The sequence below is a fragment of the Aotus nancymaae genome, unplaced genomic scaffold (genome assembly GCF_030222135.1).
Source record: "Aotus nancymaae isolate 86718 unplaced genomic scaffold, 86718_ANA_hifiasm-v0.15.2.pri h1tg000053l, whole genome shotgun sequence".
NCBI classification, from domain to species: domain Eukaryota; kingdom Metazoa; phylum Chordata; class Mammalia; order Primates; family Aotidae; genus Aotus; species Aotus nancymaae.
The window spans coordinates 22,638,429-22,657,484 of record NW_026988467.1 but is presented as its reverse complement, the minus strand read 5'-3'; the positions used below and the strand labels follow the sequence as shown (position 1 = coordinate 22,657,484).

Sequence of the window (19,056 nt, the reverse complement as noted above, 5' to 3'; positions counted from 1 at the left end):
AAAAATGTCTGATGAATGAATAATATTCCTGGCTTTGCCACTTACTTTTTCTTTTTTTTCTTTTTTGAGACAGAGTCTCGCTTTTATCACCCAGGCTGGAGTGCAGTGACACAGGTGTGAGCCACCACGCCCGGCTGCCACTTACTTTCTAACTGACTTTGAATATAATCCTTTTCTTCTCTAGTCCCATTTCAAAATCTATAAGACAAGGGGCCTGGACTGCGTTTCAAGGGAGCCCTTTCAGCACTAAGTGAAATAAGTGGCTGAGGGATGCAGGATGGGCTGGCTAGGGGAGGTTGCTACCGTCTCCAGCAGAATGCTGTGCTGAGATCTGACGCAGAGGGATACAGAGAGAGGGGCTGCCTGACCCCTCCATCTAGGAGCTGCCCAGGACTCCAGAGGAGGGGATGGAACTGATTTAGGTCAATGAGGGGGCATTGGCTATTAACCCCTTGAATCCCAGTGGCTCACTTGCTGGGTCCCATCCCTGACCCACTAGCCTGGTGCCAGGGGGAGACCAATTTCTGGAGGAAGCTCTGGGTACCCAGTCTTCCCCTAAGCCTGCCTCTGAACAAGCTGTTCTTGTTTATGACCCCCGTCCCAGCAGAACAGTGATTGCTCATCCTTGCATGTGATTTGAGAGGGCCAGTCTTTCAGGCCTGGAGGAAACTCAAGCCCCACCAGCCGCTTGGCATCGGAATGCTCAGCTGGTCTGCTCCTGGGGCTCATGTGACCAAGATCCAGCTATAAATATCAGAGGGGCCTCAGACTAAGACAGAATTCGGGCACCAGGAGAAGGAAGCCAACAGGATCCTACACAGTGTTTCCTGACAAAGACAAGACCCCCACCCAGGTCTACTTAGAGCGAAGTCAGTAGAGGAGGCAGCTAGGTGCAGCTCTCACTCCGACCCACAGAATGGATTATAAGTCGAGCCTGATCCAGGATGGGAACCCCATGGAGAACTTGGAGAAGCAGCTGATCTGCCCTATCTGCCTCGAGATGTTTACCAAGCCAGTGGTCATCTTGCCGTGCCAGCACAACCTGTGCCGGAAGTGTGCCAACGACATCTTCCAGGTCAGTGCCAGGGGCAGCCTCATCTGGGGGCCCCAGGTGACGCTCAGCTTCCCTGTGATGAAACCCTTCTTCACGCTTAGCCTTCCAAGCAGGACAGGCTCTTTCCCCTTGGAAGTGAACCCCTACAGAGGCCTCTGGACAGGGCTGAGAGGGGCTGGGAGGCAACTCTGGCCGTCGCAGTCCTTCTCCATGACGCATGTTTCCCCTCCCCACCCTGCCCATAGAGCCTCCACCCCTACCCTGAGCACTGCTGTTGACTCTTCAATCAAGAGTCAAATGCCTCAAGTGATAAGCCGGGGAGGCAGGGGACAGGAGAGAGAAACCAGACCCTTGGGGCTAGAGCCAGCTCCTGGTGGCAAGAGGCCCAGAGCTTTGGGAGGAGGGTGTCAAGGAGGTAGTGGGCAGTAGAGGCTTCTTTCCTTTCGAGGCTGTTCCCTACAATGTGGGAGCAGAAGGGGCTTTAACTCCCCGAGAAAGGAAGGGGGCAGGTGTCCTGGCTAGGAGGCAGGATGCGCGGTTCCCCAGGGGCACTTTACAAAACGTGTAAATTTTCACGATTTTATCTTTAAAGTAGCAGCCCTAGGAGCTTGCTGTAATTGTAATACCCATTTCATAAGTGGGCAAACTGAGGTTTAGAGAGATAAGGTTGCTTGCCCAAAATCACTCAGAGAATAAATGTGACTTTAACCCAGGTCTGCTGCCTCCCCATCCTGATAATTGCTTAGCTGCTTCTCAGGTGCTCCATGTGTGAGGACTGGTTCTCACTGCAGCCTGCCGAGCTCCAGGTCCTCAGGTTTGACCGGAGTGGTTGAGATAGGCAGAGGAAAGGGTAAGAGGAGATTAGAAAAGGGAAGGGCTGAGGAGGGAGCCCAGACCTCACCTTGACCTTTGCCACCTGCAGGCATCAAATCCCTACTGGACCAGCCGGGGCAGCTCAGTGTCCATGTCTGGAGGCCGTTTCCGCTGCCCCACCTGCCGCCATGAGGTGATCATGGATCGCCATGGAGTGTACGGCCTGCAAAGGAACTTGCTGGTGGAGAACATCATCGACATCTACAAACAGGAGTGCTCCAGGTCGGTTCTCACGCCTGCTGGGGGTCCATCCTCCTTCCCAGCCATGCTGTGCCCAGCTCCCTCAAGCTCCTTCCCCCTCCTTCATCTGCTCAGGATCCAGGCCCCTAGCTGGACTAGCTACACAAGCCAGTTCAGAGACAGGATTGGAGACCCATACACCCCAACCCGGCTCTCAGATCACTCAGTGGATGGGAAGGGACCCAGACATTAGGCTGCCCTTCCAGGAGAGACTGAGACAGAGACTCGGACAGATGAGATGTGAGAGGGAGAGAAAGGGGCCAGCTGGTGGCTCTGGTCAGCAGAGAAAGCGCCCAGTGAGAAACAGCCAGGTTGTCCATAAGGATAGCAATGACTACTCTCCCGTGTGCCAGGAGGAAGAGCTCCAGGCACTGGGAATGCTTCATCTTAGCTCCTCCAAATCATTCTGTGGATCAGGCATGACTTTATTATCCTCATTTCACAGATGAGGAAACTGAGGCTAAAAAGGTGAAGTCAATTAGCTAAGGTTTCCCAGCTGGGAAGTGAAAGAGCCAGGAGTCGACCCAGTCAATCTAGCTCTGAGTCTCCCTGTAATAAAATAGCAGCTCATTCACAGGCAAACTGTGTGAGAGGTGGAGGTTATACCTTGTTGGCCTCAAACTGGGGAGAGAGGGCCAGGTGTGGTGGCTCACGCCCATAATCCCAACACTCTGGGAGGCCAAGGTGGGATGATGGTTTGAGGCCAGGAGTTCAAGACCAGTCAGAGCAACATAATGAGATCCTGTTTCTACAAAAATTTAAAACTAGCTGAGTGTGGTGGGGCATGCCTGTAGTCCCAGCTACTAGAGAGAATTGTTGAGCCACAGAGGTCAAGGCTGCAGAGCCATGATCGTGCTACTGCACTCCGGCCTGGGTGACAGAGTGAGACTATGCCTTAAGCAAACAGACGAACAAACTGGGGAGAGACACAGCTACAGGGAAGATCTTTACAAATCAGGACATGCTGGTAAGACTCCAGGAGTGCTGACTTCACAGCCTTTATGGTCCAAAACCTTCACCAAGCATCTGCCTGCAGGCAGTGCCCAGTCCAGGGGAAGGTGACAGACCAGGTCTCAGGTGAAAAAACCCTGGCCTGGGGAACTGTGCTTGCAAGTCAGCCTCTGTGACTAATGTACTGTACGTTCTTGGGTAAGCCTCTGGAGCTTCATTTCCTCTGTCTGCAAATAGAAACAGGCAGTAAGATCTGTTATTGTGGCTGTCAAATAAGACATTAATGGAAAAATGTTAATATATCAACTATGTCTTGGGTACCTACTATGTGCAGGCACTGTACTAAGGACTTTCAGGCATTTTCCTCATCTATCTCTCATAGTAACCCTGGAAGGCGTTCCCAACTCCATTTTACCATGAGGAAATGGTAGCTCAGAGACGATCAGAGATTTGTCCAAGGCCACACAGCTAGCAAGTGGTAGAGCTAAGAGAGAGAGGGTGTGAGAATATTCTTTTTTTTTTTTTTGAGGCAGAGTCTTGCTTTGTCGCCCAGGTTAGAGGGCAGTGGTGTGATCTTGGCTCACTGCAACCTCCACCTCCCATGTTCAAGCGATTCTCCTGTCTCAGTCTCCCAAGTAGCTGGGACTACAGGCCCGCGCCAACATGCCCAGCTAATTTTTGTATTTTTAGTAGAGACAGGTTTCACCATGTTGGCCAGGATGGTCTCAAATTCCTCACCTCAGGTGATCCACCTACCTCAGCCTCCCAAAGTGCTGGGATTACAGATGTGCGTCACCACACCCAGCTAATTTTTGTATTTTTAGTAGAGACAGGGTTTCACCATGTTGGTCAGGCTGGTATTGAACTTCTGACCTCAGGTGATCCACCCACCTCAGCCTCCCAAAGTGCTGGGATTACAGGAGCCTTTTTCTTTTTCTTTTTCTTTTTTTTTAAATTTCCCCAATGCCACCCACTTGAATATTCTTAACTGCTGTGCTAGATTGCCTCTCATTTTGCTACAGCTCAACACTACAAAATGCAAACATATTGTTGATCATTACAGGAATACTAAAGTCAATTCTGCACCAATCTTAGCCTTCCCAGTGCCAACCTATGAAGAGAATGTTGTATGTGAACCTCTGAGGCCTTTCTGCATAGTCGAATGACAATGACAGCTGCTTTCTACTGAGGGTCCACTCTGTGCCAGGCACTCCACATTCACTACAGACAACTTCTACCATGATTGCTGTAGTTCTGGGAGGAAACTCAGGGAACAGAGGTGAAATCACTTGTCCAAAATCACAAAAATGAATGTGGAAGAACAATCTGGATATGAACCCTGATGCCAAAGTCTGAACTTGGGAGGGTGGGGATCCGGGAGGGCTGTGGGAACAGGAGCCAGACCCTCAGGCTCTTGCCTCACCTCTGCACTCCCTGCCATCCCTTCATCAGGGGATGGAGGCAGGTGGCAAAGGGAGACCCCTGCCAGTAGAGGGACTCTGGGGTAAAAGATGCAAAAAGACAAGCCTGGGGCCGGGCGCGGTGGCTCACGCCTGTAATCCCAGCACTTTGGGAGGCCAAGGCGGGTGGATCACGAGGTCAAGAGATCGAGACTATCCTGGTCAACATGGTGAAACCCCGTCTCTACTAAAAATACAAAAAAATTAGCTGGGCACGGTGGCGCGTGCCTGTAATCTCAGCTACTCAGGAGGCTGAGGCAGGAGAATTGCCTGAACCCAGGAGGCGGAGGTTGCGGTGAGCCGAGATCGCACCATTGCACTCCAGCCTGGGTAACAAGAGCGAAACTCAGTCTCAAAAAAAAAAAAAAAAAAAAAAAAGACAAGCCTGGAAAGGTGCTTCTTTAAGAACTTGAGAGGACAATAAAGCCCAGGGTGTGATCAGTCACGTAAGGCTGTTTGGAGGCACTGACACTGCTGGGGACAGTCACCATTTAACATTTGCAAGATGCCTGTTCTGTTAGGGGCTGGGAATCAGAGGTGCTGTTGGCTCTCAATGAGTGTATGGTCTAGCTGGGGAAGGAAGACTCAAAGAATCGAATCTACACCAGGTATGGTGCTATGCACCAGTTGCAGCTACTGGGGAGGCTGAGGCAGGAGGATTGCTCAGCCTAGGAGTTCAAAGCTGCAGTGTGTCTGTGAATCGCTGCTGCACTCCAGCCTGGACAATATGGTAAGACCCTGTCTCAAAAAGAAAAAAAAAGGCTGGGTGCAGTGGCTTACGCCTGTAATCCCAGCACTTTGGGAGGGTGGGAAAGGATGAGGTGAGAAAGTGCTGGGATTACAGGCATGAGCCACCATGCCCGGCCATGGAGAGTCTTAAGAAATTCGAGATGGTGAACTGACTCCTATGCTAGTTATTGATTTCTTCTTCTTCTTCTTTTTTTTTTTTTTTTGAGATGGAGTTTCGCTCTTGTTGCCCAGGCTGGAAGGCAATGGCACAATCTCGGTTTGCTGCAACCTCTGCCTCCCCAGATCAAATGATTCTCCTGCCTCAGCCTCCCAAGTAGCTGGGACTACAGGTGCATGCCACCACACCCGGCTAATTTTTGTATTTTTAGTAGAGACGGGGTTTCATCATATTTGTCAGGCTGGTCTAGAACTCCTGACCTCGGGTGATCCATCCACCTTGGGCTCCCAAAGTGCTGGGATTACAGGTGTGAGCCACCACACCTGGACTTACTATTTATTCTTTCTACCTTTGTTTAATTACCACCTCCTCTATGCAGGCACTGTACAGTGTAGGCTCAGGGGGTGAAGAAAACAGGCAAGTTTCCCTGCCTTGATGGAGGTTACAGTCTAGTGGATTAAATATAGAATTAAATGAGGCCATCAGTATAAATTTCTTAGCTCAGAGCCCAGCCTGCAGTAACCAAAGCTATGGTGACTATAATTAGAGCAACTGAACTCCAGCCTGCTCTGCCCTTACTTGCTCCATGACCTTGGACAAGTCAATTCACTTTTTCTGGAGCCCAGTTTCCTTTTCTCTAAAACGTCTCCAGGTCTGATTCTCTGGAATTCTGTGGCCCTTTCTGTGTCCTTTGCACTGGCAGAGCCTCAGGCTAACTCCATCTTAGGATGTGGGGACAGATTTGGTGTCATTGGCTTCCCAAGTCCTTGGTCCCCAGAGGATGAAAAGATTTTAGGGCAGCCAAACACTGAGAGCCCAGGGCATAAATCTGGCAATTCACAGACACACTGCAGCCTTGAACTCCTGGGCTGAGCAATCCTCCTGCCTCAGCCTCCCCAGTTGCTGTGACTGGTGCAGCACAGCTGGGGAGAAGACAGGGACCCCCATGACTTGAGACTGTTCTCCATTGCAGTCGGCCGCTGCAGAAGGGCAGTCACCCCATGTGCAAGGAGCACGAAGATGAGAAAATCAACATCTACTGTCTCACGTGTGAGGTGCCCACCTGCTCCATGTGCAAGGTGTTTGGGGTCCACAAGGCCTGCGAGGTGGCCCCACTGCAGAGTGTCTTCCAGGGACAAAAGGTACTGGCTCCAGCCACTTTTACCCCCAGCCTGGGCCTGCTGGGCATTGTCTGATGATTCAGGAGGCAGATTTGATCCCTGTAGATCTGCTGATCTGGCCTTTTAGGAATAGTCCCTCTGGAGGGACTTCCCAGGCCACAGGGACAGCAGCCCCGGCCTTCCTGGGGGAGGCAGCTGAGCTCATGGTTATACTTAGAGCCACTCAAGAGCACCTGGGTGTGGCCACAAGGGAGCGGTCAGATGCCCTGGCCAGGCCACCGGGGTCCTCTCGGGCCACGGCTTCTCCACCCCCCAGATACTCTTCCCATGCCTCTCACCTCTTCTCCCAGACTTCATCTTTCCCTGCAGCAGGAGGCAGCTTAGCGCCCTCTTCCTGGGCCCCTGGGCCTGTGGGGACCCACCGTCCTGTCCGTGCAGTAAGCCACAGCCCCCTCTTTTCCATGCTCTCTTTTCCCCACTTCCCACTCTTCCCTTGGTCTCTCTATCCTAGAAGTCTCCAACTCTGTTTCTTTTCTTTGTCCCTTCTTTCTTGGTAACAAGCCCCTCCTCTGCCAGTTCCTTGCTGTGTATTTTGGGTAGCTCACTTGCCTGCTCTTGGCCTCATCTGTAAAATAAGGGATGCAGTATCTTTCTAACATCCTCTGCTCTGGAGCTGAGCTGTACCCGAAAGAGGGGCCAGATCCCTACTGGAGGCTCTTTCTAGCAGAGAGGGGAGGAAGGGAGCCATGTTGCTGCCTTGCCCCAGTGGGTAGGCCCTGAGGCTATTTGTAACTCTCCTCTCCTGACCCCCACACCTCCATCTAGACTGAGCTGAATAACTGTATCTCCATGTTGGTGGCGGGGAACGACCGCGTGCAGACCATCATCACTCAGCTGGAGGAGTCCTGTCGAGTGACCAAGGTGAGGGGACAAAATAGCCCTGCCTGGGAGTTCCAGCGCAGGCTGGTCTCTGGGGAAGGCTCACCCATGGGTTGTGGCTAAAGGTTGAGGCCTGGATCCTGGGGCGGCCAAGCAGGGATGGCAGGGGAGAAACTAATCCATCATCCACTCTCTCAGCAAATGCTTCTTAAGCACAGCTGTGTGTCTGACCCCACCCGAGATGGGAGGATGGAGGAATGAACGAGACAGACGTGGTCCCTGACCTCAGGGAGTGTCCCACCAATCATTCTCAGTATTTGTTCAACACAAATCACTTTCAGAGCACAGTTCTTCAGTGTGCTATAGACCAACACTTCCCAAACTTTAAAGTGCAAGAAAATCACCCTGGGATCCTGCTGAAATTCAGGTTCTCATTGAGTCAGTTTGGAATGAAGCATAACAGTTGCATTTCTAGCCAGTTCCCAGGATTTGTCCAAACTGCTGGGTCTATGGACCACACTTTGAGTAGTGAGACAATTGAGGGTAGAAAGGAACTTTTCTATCCCTGAAAAAAGCTTCCACGATTTTCCATGTTCACTTGGGGTAGGGACCTGGAGATGAGATGAAGGAAAGGGGTCATGGTAATTGCTAGTGGATGAAGAGTCAGGTGAAGGGTAGGAAGGAGGGGAACATTACGATCACCCACGAGAGGCTCCCAGTCTGATGAGATGCTATTGTCACACCCACTTTACAGAAAAGAACTAAGATGTAACATCTGTGACAGAGAGAAGGGAGCTTCCGTTGAGAGGTGTGCTAGGAAAGGAGCTGTTTTTCCACCTCTCTTAAGAACAAATGATGCAGAGCTTCCCGAATCCAGTCTTGGTCCTAAAAGGGAGGAGAGAGTGTGACCTGGGACATACGGGAGGCCCAGGAAACTGAATGGAAGCAAATATGTTAATTTGCTGAAGGTCACACAGCTAGAAGGGAAACACAGCAAGAAGGCAACAGAAAGCCGGGCAGGGGGGTGGCTCACACCTGTAATCCCAGCACTTTGGGAGGCCAAGGCAGGTGCAATTGAGGTCAGGAGATTGAGACCATCCTGGCTAACACAGTGAAACCCCGTCTTTACGAAAAATACAAAAAATTAGCTGGCTGTGGTGGCATGCACCTGTAATCCCAGCTACTCGGGAGGCTGAGGTGGGAGAATCGGTTCAACCTGGGAGGTGGAGGTTTCAGTGAGCTGAGATTGTGCCACTGCACTCAGCCTGGGTGACAGAGCAAGACTCCATCTCAAAAAAAAAAAATAGAGGCAGCAGATAAAGAGAGGGCAGATCCCACATTGCTGACTGTTGCATTGGTCTGAGAGGTGACGCTCCAGTAACCTGTTGAGGTTGGGGGACAGGGGGAGGGTGCAGGAACAAGGAAGAGCATGTTATGTCATATGACCCTAGAGCCTATTTTGGAAGAAGGGGCTAGCTGTTTTTCAAGGCATCAGCCTCCAAATATCACTGGTGTACTAAGTAGCTGTGAGGCCAGTTGAGTGTTTTCTTCTTGTTAAGCCTTTGTTTCATCTTCTGTAATGTGGGGATGTATGTAATGAGATCTCTTCTAGCTTTCAAAATTGCTTGCTACTGTCCCAGGAAGGGAGTGTAGGGGGCAGGGAGTAAGGACCCTACAGAATGTGACTGCAAGTCTTCTGTCTTCAGGAGAACAGTCACCAGGTAAAGGAAGAGCTGAGCCAGAAGTTTGACACACTGTACGCCATCCTGGATGAGAAGAAAAGTGAGTTGCTGCAGCGGATCACTCAGGAGCAGGAAGAAAAGCTCAGCTTCATTGAGGCCCTCATCCAGCAGTACCAGGAGCAGCTCGACAAGTCCACGAAGCTGGTGGAGACTGCCATCCAGTCCCTGGACGAGCCTGGGGGAGCCACCTTCCTCTTGGTGAGCAGGACTAGAAGGGTCTGGGTGGGGTCAGTTCAACTCTACAGCTCTAAGGTTCCAGTTAGGCTTCCCTACTGACAACCCATGGGCCCTTGGAAAAGTCATTTAAACCTCTGTGAGCCTCAGTTTTCTCATCTGTCAAATGGGCATGTAACACGCCCTACCTTCCTCTTACTAATTTTAGAATGATCAGAGGATGTTTATGAAATGACTTTGTAAGCTGCAAAATAGTGTCCCATCTACAGACTATTAATTGAGCCCCTACTGTAGGCCAGGCACTGAGTAGAAGACAAGGAGACAAACCAGACACAGCCCTGCCCTCAAAGAGCTTGTTGGGGAGGACAGAAAAGTCTCAGTTATGACTTCACAGTTCAGGCCGGGCACGGTGGCTCACACCTGTAATCCCAGCACTTTGGGAGGCCGAGGTGGGTGGATCACCTGAGGTTTGGAGTTCGAGACCAGCCTGACCAATATGGTGAAACCCCGTCTTTAAAAAAAGAAAAAGAAAAGTCTTCACAGTTCAGTTCAATAAACATTTTCTAAGCTTCTACTGTGAGCCAGGCTTTGTGCTGGACATTAGGTATGAAAAGGTGGTTGGGATTGGGGAGTTCAGGGTTTCAGAGTGTTTGGATTGATACCCCCAGAGTCTAAGCTTCCTGCCAAGACAATGGGAGGGTCCTAGGGTGATGACCAAGACCTGTGCAGACCATGGACAGAGAGAAAAGTTCCAAATTCTGCTCAGTTTGTGGTGGGGAGCAGGTCACAACTTGGCTAGGGAATAGCACCAAATGTCCAACTACAACACCCAGTCACTGGTTTTGCTGATTTCCTGGAGTTACTGCTTCTGTGTTCCTAACCCTTTGTTCTCTCTCCCCCTGCAGACTGCCAAGCAACTCATCAAAAGGTCAGTATCTCCCCAGAGGCTATGATCTAAGCCCCCAGTTCCCAGCAGGGCGTCTGTCCAGGAAGTCTTGTCCTGAGCATTAGGTCTGCTGGAGGGTCTCACTCCAGGCTGGCTTCCCTGACCTTCTGCATCCCTGACTTTTTGGACCACTCATTGTGCTTGAGATTTGAGAGGAAATACTCCATCCCTCCAGGGGAGCCTCTGGGTGGAAGGCCTGGGCGAGGGCAAGGCATGTGCCCTCTCCTCCCTGCACTGAGTCCCAGAGATCTCACCCAGCCTCTCTCTCTGTCTCCCCAACAGCATTGTGGAAGCTTCCAAGGGCTGCCAGCTGGGGAAGACAGAGCAGGGCTTTGAGAACATGGACTGCTTTACTTTGGATTTAGAGTACATAGCAGACGCCCTGAGAGCCATCGACTTTGGGACAGGTAAAGGAGGTGGTGGTGACACTTGTCTATTTGCCTTCCTGATCCCTGGAAACCAGCATCTCTTCCACTGAACCCCATGTGGAGGCAGATACACTAATAAACATCCCCAGATATCAGTCAAATTCATATAGCCAACTTCTGCCTGGCTGTGGTGGCTCACGCCTGTAATCCCAGCACTTTGGGAGGCCAAGGCAGGTGGATCACTTGAGGTCAAGAGTTTGAGACCAGCCTGGCCAACATGGTGAAACCTCATCTCTACTAAAAATACAAAAATTAGCCAGATGTGGTGGCACGTGCCTGTAATTCCAGCTATTCAGGAAACTGAGGCAGGAGAATCACTTGAATCCAGGAGGTAGGGGTTGCAGTGAGCCAAGATCGTGCCACTGCACTCTAGCCTGGGCAACAGAGCCAGACTCCATCTCAAAAAAAAAAAAAAATCATATAGCCAACTTCTAGATGAGCCCAGAGCCTAGCACAGTGGCCTGGTGCAGAATTTCTGCTCCATAAATTACATATGGATCCATGGCAGGGAGGCCTCTTGGGGCAGTAGAAATAATGTGGCCTCTGGAATCAGACAGTCCTGAGTTTAAATCCCGGTTCTGCCATGTGTTTATTATCTGTGTGACCTTTGGCAGGCCCCTTCTGCCTGAGTTTTATTTTCTAATTTTAAAAATCAGGTTAGAAACGAGCCCTCTAATAATGACCAACTCATGGTGCTGTTGCAAAAAAATCAGATATCGATGCAGGAAAGTCCTATAGAGTACTGGAGATGTACTAGCTATTACCTAAAGGTAATCTTAGCTTCAGCTTCTTAATGCTATAACCTATGATACTCAGGCACCTTAATTTATCAACATTACATCCTCATTTCTGTTTATAATTACTCTCCCATAGAGTGCCTATAATAATTGTAACAATGTGGGCCAGGCAGTGGCTCACGCCTGTAATCCCAGCACTTTGGGAGGCTGAGGCAGGCGGATCACGAGGTCAAGAGAATCGAGACCATCCTAACCAACATGGCAAAACCCTGTCTCTATGAAAAATACAAACAAAATTAGCAGGAGGCTGGGTGCGGTGGCTCACGCCTGTAATCCCAGCACTTTGGGAGGCCAAGGTGGGTGGATCATCTGAAGTCTGGAGTTTGAGACCAGCTTGGCTAACCTGATGAAACCCCATCTCTACTAAAAATACAAAAAAAATTAGCTGGGCTTGGTGGCAGGCACCTGTAATCCCAGCTACTCGGGAGGCTGAGGCAGGAGAATTGCTTGAACCTGGGAGGTGGAGGTCGCAGTGAGCCAAGATGGCGCCTTTGGAATCCAGCCTGGGCGACAAGAGGGAAACTCTGTCTCAAAAAAAAAAAATTAGCTAGGCATGGTGGCTCATGCCTGTAATCCCAGCTGCTCAGGAGGCTAAGGCAGGAGAGTCTCTTGAACCAGGGAGGCAGAGGTTTCAGTGAGCTGAGATCGTGCCACTGCACTCCAGCCTGGTGATAGAGTGAGACTCAGTCTCAAAAATAATAATAAAATAAAATAATTGTAACAATGCAACCATAACAATAATAAGGGTGAAAATAACAAGGGAAATGAAGAAACTGAATGGAAACAAATATGTTAATTTGCTGAAGGTCACACAGCTCAAGGGGAAACACAGCTCAAAGGCAACAGAGAAAGAGAAGGCAGATCCCACATTGCTGACCATTGTGTTGGTCTGAGAGGTGGTGCTCCAATGACCAGCTGAGGTTGGGGGACAGGGCGAGGGTGCAGGCATAAGGAAGAAGTGTAAATGGGCTGGCATGAGAAAGAGAAGAGCTTCTCGGCACCTCGTGTGTCGCTCTCCTGCAAACTCTTGGTATCTGGTGCTAAGCCTGTTTTCACAGCCTCAGATATACCTCGTTCATAGGTAAGGACAAAATACATCCCAAAGCAGAGATACCAAGGGACGTGAGGACATCCACTGTAGATGAGCTACTCCACTGTCAGCTTCCCTAAGCTAAGATATTCAAGACTGGGTCATATGGTATGAACATAACATTGTGAAGTCCTGCACTGGCCTTCATAATCTCCCCGAGCCTCAGTTTCCCCACAAGTAAAATGAGGAGAGTACCAACAGTTACCAGTTACTGAACATTCTGTATGTCCTAGGCACTAAGCTCTTAACCTAAGTTTTATCATTTAACACACCTTTATGGAATAGGTTCTGTTATCATCTCTATTTCATAGCTAAGGGAACTTAAATCTCAGAGAGGGTAAGCCACTTGTTCAAGGCCACACAGCTAGGAAGTAACCCATGCAGATTCTACTGAGAGCCATTTGGCTTGCAAAAGTCTAGTGAGGATTTTATAAGACGGTGCAGATTTAACACTTAGCATACTACTTGGCACATAGTAAGTACTCAGAAAGTGCTATTAGGAGTAGTCATTGTGATAATGATTAAACAACAAAACTCCCTGGGTTATGCTCTGATCCTAGTCACTTGGCTAGAAGTTTGGTTGTCATTTTGGAGATACCCTTTTCTTTTATTTTTATTTTTTTGAGACAGTGTTTCATTCTTGTCACCCAGGCTGGAGTGCAATGGCATGATCTCCTCTCACTGCAACCTCCGCCTCCTGGTTTTAAGTGATCCTCCTGCCTCAGCCTCCCAAGTAGCTGGGATTACAGGCACATGCCAAGATGTCCAGCTAATTTTTTGTATTTTTAGTAGAGACAGGGTTTCGCCATGTTGGCCAGACTGGTCTCAAACTCCTGACCTCAGGTGATCTGCCCGCCTCTGCCTCCCAAAGTGCTGAGATTACAGGCAAGAGCAACCAATCCCAGCCTGGAGATACTCTTGACAAATGTCCTGCCTCTGTGGTGGCCCCTTCAGGGCCCCAAATGATTAAGGAGGTGGCTCGGGGGAGAAGTGGAGAAGGGAGATGTTTGCTGTTAAAGCTTGCCGGTGACATCTCAGGATGAAAAAATGGGGACATGAGTTGCAGAGCAGTCACTGTCCCTCTGGTGCTCAGCTTTAGGGAACAGAGGTGGCTCCAGAAGTGCTCCCCCAGCCTGTCCACCCCTCTGCAGGCCAAGGAAGGAGGAAAACAGGACAGGGGGTGCTGAACAAGCAGATCTCATAGGCTGAGCCGCTTCCTCAGGACAAGGACTCTGATCCCTGAGAATGGAGGAGGTGTTTTTCTCTGCCTACCTGAGAAATGCGCAGAAGCAGAGAGCGTGCCTCCTCAGAGTCCTCTCTCTGGTCACAGGCAGAGCAGGTGATAGAAGCTGCTGTTGCTAGCGCAAGGAAATGTCTTGAGCCCGGCTCCCTGGGACAGAGTGCAAGGGATTGCAGGAGCAGGGCCTCTGTGCAGTGTGGGTCTGGCAAGCCCATAACTTCCCAGGCCACTGCCGTCTCTGTGTGGCCATTTGACCTCCACTGGGCATGGGAAGGTGTTTAGACAGTGCTCTCTCCTGCCGGGTTCCTCTTCAAGTAGCTCCTCAAGAAACCAGGCCCCTCCTAACACAAGTGTTCTTTGTGACAGATGAGGAAGAGGAGGAGTTCATTGAAGAAGATCAGGAAGAGGAAGAGTCCACAGAAGGGAAGGAAGAAGGTAAGAAATTCATCTACCTCCATTGCTTCATTCCTTCACTCATTCCACAACACAAGATACCTACTATGTGCAAAGTGCTGTGTTAGACATTGGGAATGATACTGAGCCCTGTCCCCCAGCACGTGCTTGAAACCTATTGAAGGTAATGTCCTGTTCTCCTTACCCTTAGAGAGGAAAAAACCCCAAACTATTCATAGTAAAATGCTCCCATTTCACATCTAAATGATCTTCTTAGCTGGAAAGCAATACAGCACAGCAGAAGGAAGAGACGGGGGCTCATGAGGTAGGCCGGGCCCATTGAGGTGTTTCGTTTGGCGAGCACGGTGTTTAAATTTAAAAAATATATATTACTTGCTGGCCAGGAACAGTGGCTCACGCCTGTAATTCCATCACTTTGGGAGGCCAAGGCCAGCCTGGCCAACATGGTAAAACCCCATTTCTACTAAAAATACAAAAAATTATTTGGATTTGCTGGTGGGCACCTGTAGTAGCAGCTACTCAGGAGGCTGAGTCAGGAGAATCCCTTGAACCCAGGAGGTGGAGGTTGCAATGAGCTGAGATCGTGCCACTGCACTCCAGCTTGGGTGATAGAGTGAGATTATGTCTCAATAAAAAAAATTACTTGCTGGCTGGGTGTGGTGACACATGCCTATAACCCCAGCACTTTGGGAGGCTAAGGCAGGAGGATCACTTGAGGCCAGGAGTTTGGGACCAGCCTGGTCAACACATTAAGACCTCATCTTTACAAAAAAAAACTTTGGGCTGACGCCCTTTTCTGCATTAGCCCACCTGCACCCAGGTGAATATAAAAAAAAAATTTTTAATTAGCCAGATGTGGTGGGTACATACTTGTAGTCCTAGCTACTTGGGAGGCTGAGGCTGGAGGATCACTTAAGCCCAGAAGGTCGAGGCTGATGATTGCGCCACTGCCCTCCAGCCTGGGCAACAGAGAAGGACACTACACTGTCTCTTAAAAAAAGATTAATTGCTAACATTTTTTTAATTAGGGTTTGTTCGTTTGTTTGTATGTTTGTTTGAGATGGAGTCTCACTCTGTCACCCAGGCTTGAGTGCAGTGGTATGATCTTGGCACACTGCAACCTCTACTGCCCAGGTTCAAGCAATTCTCCTGCCTCAGCCTCCCAAGTAGCTGGGATTACATGTGTGTGCAGCCACGCCCAATTAATTTTTTTGTATTTTTAGTAGAGACGGCGTTTCACTATGTTAGCCAGGATGGTCTCAATCTCCTGACCTCGTGATCCACCTGCCTCGGCCTCCCAAAGTGCTGGGATTACAGGTGTGAGCCACCACACCTAGCCTTTTTTTAAGGGTTAAGAAAAAGGAAATTTCAACTAAGAATCTGCATTTTCATCTACTTGTGAAAGTTTAGAAAAAGCAAGCAATGCTGGACTTGAACTTCCTGTAGCCCCAGAACGCTGGCTCTGGGCAGTGACTCACCCCTTTAAAGGGTACATACCAGCCAGATGCAGTGGCTCACACTTGTAATCCTAGTACTTTAGGAGGCTGAGGCGGGTGGATCACCTGAGGTCAGGAGTTTGACACCAGCCTGGCCAACATGGGGAAATCCCATCTCTACTAAAAACACAAAAATTAGCCAGGCGTGTTGGAGGGCCTATAATCCCAGCGAGGCTGAGGCAGGAGAATCACTTGAACTCCAGGGAGGCAGAGGTTGCAGTGAGCCGAGTTCATGCCATTTCACTCCAGCCACTCCAGCCTGGGTGAAAGAGCAAAACTCCGTCTCAAACAAAGAAAACAAATGAGACATGCCCTTGCCAGTTTGCCCAGCCCACCACTGTCAAGCCTGCTTACTTCATTCATTCATGTTATCTGCTGGCCCCCTGTAGGCATCTGAGTTCACCAGCCTGGCAGAGTTTGATTGAGGCTGGGTTCTGAATCGCAACAGTTCACAGTTTCTCTGAGTCTTGGGCTACTCATCCGTGCATGGGGACATAACAGTACTGACGTCAAAAGGTTATAGTGGGGAGTAAATAAGATAATCCTTTAGGGCTGGGCATGGTGGCTCATGCCTGTAATCCCAGCACTTTGGGAGGCCGAGGCGGGTGGATCACGAGGTCAAGAGATTGAGACCATCCCGGTCAACATGGTGAAACCCCGTCTCCATTAAAAATACAAAAAATTAGCTGGGCACAGTGGCGCATGCCTGTAATCCCAGCTACTCAGGAGGCTGAGGCAGGAGAATTGCCTGAACCCAGGAGGTGGAGGTTGCGGTGAGCCGAGATCGTGCCATTGCACTCCAGCCTGGGTAACGAGCGAAACTCCGTCTCAAAAAAAAAAAAAAGATAATCATTTAGCACGGTAGCTGGTGCATAGGAAAGACATTTGCTAATTAGCACATGCTTGCAAAAGTTATTTTTCAAACCATAGGTACTGCAACTAAATTCCAATCCAGTTGAAAAATACAGAGTAGTCTTTTGGAGTTTTGTACTGATGTACAATCCATAATGTTTGGGCAGCTAAATTCTATTTTGGTTTTAAAAGGAAGCGACCAGACAGAATTGAAGTTTGATGTTTTATTCAAATTCCTGTTTGAATAAACGGTAGCTTGGTAAGCCTTGGATCCTCCTGAGTCCCTGTCTCACCAAGTGCCTCTGTGTCTTTTTCTTTATTTTAGGACGCCAGTAAGGAGCTGGATGAGTGAGACGCCCCGCAAGATGCAGAGAGACTGGGGAGGGTGGGGCGGGGCCCAGTGGCCTTGGTGACAGGTGCAGGGTCTGGGCCCCTGGAGAGGCAATGGGGAGGTAATGTCTTCTCTCCGCTCAGAGAGGAGGGACTAGGGTAGGACCCTCACTGCTGCATCCAGCAGCCCCTGAACCAGAATTAGAAATGTGCTTGAAACAATCACACAGGACACTTTTCTACATTGGTGCAAAATGGAATATTTTGTACATTTTTAAAATGTGATTTTTGTATATACTTGTATATGTATGTCAACTTGGTGCTTTTTGTAAAGGAACTTTTGTATAATGCCTGGTCGTTGGGTGACCTGCAATTGTCAGAAAGAGGGGAAGGAAGCCAGGTGGATACAGCTGCCCACTTCCTTTCCTGGGTGGGAGGACTGGGTAGCACCACAGGGACAACGTGCTCTATTTCAGTGCCTATCCCAGACATATGGGGTGGTAACTGAGTTTGTGTTATATGTTGTTTTAATAAATGGACAATGCTCTCTTCCTGTTATTCAAAGGAGCCAGGGTTTCATTCGGCCTTTTTTCTTGGAGATGAGGGTTGGCTGTAAATGAACAGGAGCCCCGGTAGGAGGTGACAGCAGGGCTAGGCTTAGGTCCCACCAAAGGAGTTCTTTACACCACCATTTCCCAATATGCACTCCATGGAAAGCCAGCCCTGAGCTGGTCCTCCAAGAACAGGTTCAATGCTCTGGTTCTCCAGAAGACAGAGCCTGAGGCAAAGTTTAAATGCTGTAGTTGCATTTATAGGGCCCCAGGGAAAACTTCCCCTGTGCCTACTGAAGGTTCACCAAAAATCGTTAAGGCTGGGCACAGTGGTTCATGCCTGTAATCCCAGCACTTGGGGAAGCTGAGGCAGGTGGATCATCTGAGGTCAGGAGTTCAAGACCAGCCTGACCAACATGGTAAAACCCTGTCTCTACTAAAAATACAAAATAAGCTGGGCATGATGGTGCATGCCTGTAATCCCAGCTACTTGGGAGGCTGACGCATGAGAATTGCTTGAACCCAGGAGGCGGAGGTTGCAGTGAGCCAAGATCATCTCCCTGCACTCCAGCCTGGGCAACAACAGCGAAACTCCACCTCAAAAAAAAAAAGATGGGGTTTTACCATGTTGGCCAGGCTGGTCTTGAACTCCTGACCTCAGGTGATCCACCCACCTCGGCCTCCCAAAGTGCTAGGATTACAGGCCTGAGCCACCGCACCTGGCCAAAGAGGCAGGTTAATAGGAGAAAAGGCACACAAATACACACATGTATTTGACTGTGGTTTTATGAGACACAGAAGTCTTCAGAATGAAGACCCAAAGATACAGGAGAAACTGTCATTTTTAGGCTTAGGTTCAACAAAGTATGGACGGCTGTGTAGAAATACGACTGGACAGAGGGTCCTGATCTAATGCTGATAGACGGAGTGGGAAGCCAGCAGGGCTTGTCTGTCGAGATTCTTCTCGGCTCCAAACCACAGCTTTTGTAAAAAAGGGGAAAAAAGAAAAGAAAAAAGATATATAAGAGATTTTTCTGGGCCTGTCTCCTTGCAGCATTCCTTCTTTCCTCATATGGGGCAGGACTCTCTCTGGATGGGAGTCTTCTGACCTACAATCAGACAAAGGTCAAAGGTCAAATGATTTCCTATGGCCAGTTTTACACAGAAAGGAAGGGGGAAATTGAACAATTTGTATGTGTTTTTTTTTTTTTTCTGAGATGGAGTCTCACTCTGTTACCAGGCTGGAGTGCAGTGGTGCAATCTCAGTTCACTGCAATCTCCATCCCCCCAGGTTCAAGCGATTCTCCTGCCTCAGCTTCCTGAGTAGCTGGGACTACAGGCATGCGCCACTACGCCCTGCTAATTTTTGTATTTTTAGTAGAGATGGGTTTCACCATATTGGCCAGGATGGTCTTGATCTCTTGACCTCGTGATCCACCCGCCTCGGCCTCCCAAAGCCCTGGGATTACAGGCGTGAGCCACCTCTCCGGCGGCGTGGAGTAATATTTTTA

General features: G+C 49.6%; 1 protein-coding gene across 1 annotated transcript; it reads left to right on the top strand.

Annotated features, from left to right (window-relative positions):
• Window positions 1–776: 776 nt before the first annotated feature.
• Window positions 777–17,552, top strand: TRIM63 (tripartite motif containing 63). Its single transcript, XM_012440232.2, has 9 exons — window positions 777–1,075; window positions 1,977–2,149; window positions 6,459–6,627; window positions 7,432–7,527; window positions 9,192–9,425; window positions 10,307–10,329; window positions 10,630–10,754; window positions 14,269–14,337; window positions 16,990–17,552. Exons 1-9 carry the CDS (start codon window positions 917–919, stop codon window positions 16,998–17,000), a joined length of 1,059 nt encoding a protein of 352 aa, XP_012295655.1. The 5' UTR covers window positions 777–916; the 3' UTR covers window positions 17,001–17,552.
• The last annotated feature ends 1,504 nt before the right edge of the window (window positions 17,553–19,056 follow it).

Excerpts from the sequence above, each read along its gene's own strand:
- TRIM63 (XM_012440232.2), top strand. The coding sequence starts at position 917 with ATGGATTATAAGTCGAGCCTGATCCAGGATGGGAACCCCATGGAGAAC. Across the intron at positions 10,330-10,629 it reads GCCAAGCAACTCATCAAAAG|CATTGTGGAAGCTTCCAAGG; the intron begins GTCAGTATCTCC and ends TCTCCCCAACAG. Across the intron at positions 10,755-14,268 it reads AGCCATCGACTTTGGGACAG|ATGAGGAAGAGGAGGAGTTC; the intron begins GTAAAGGAGGTG and ends TCTTTGTGACAG.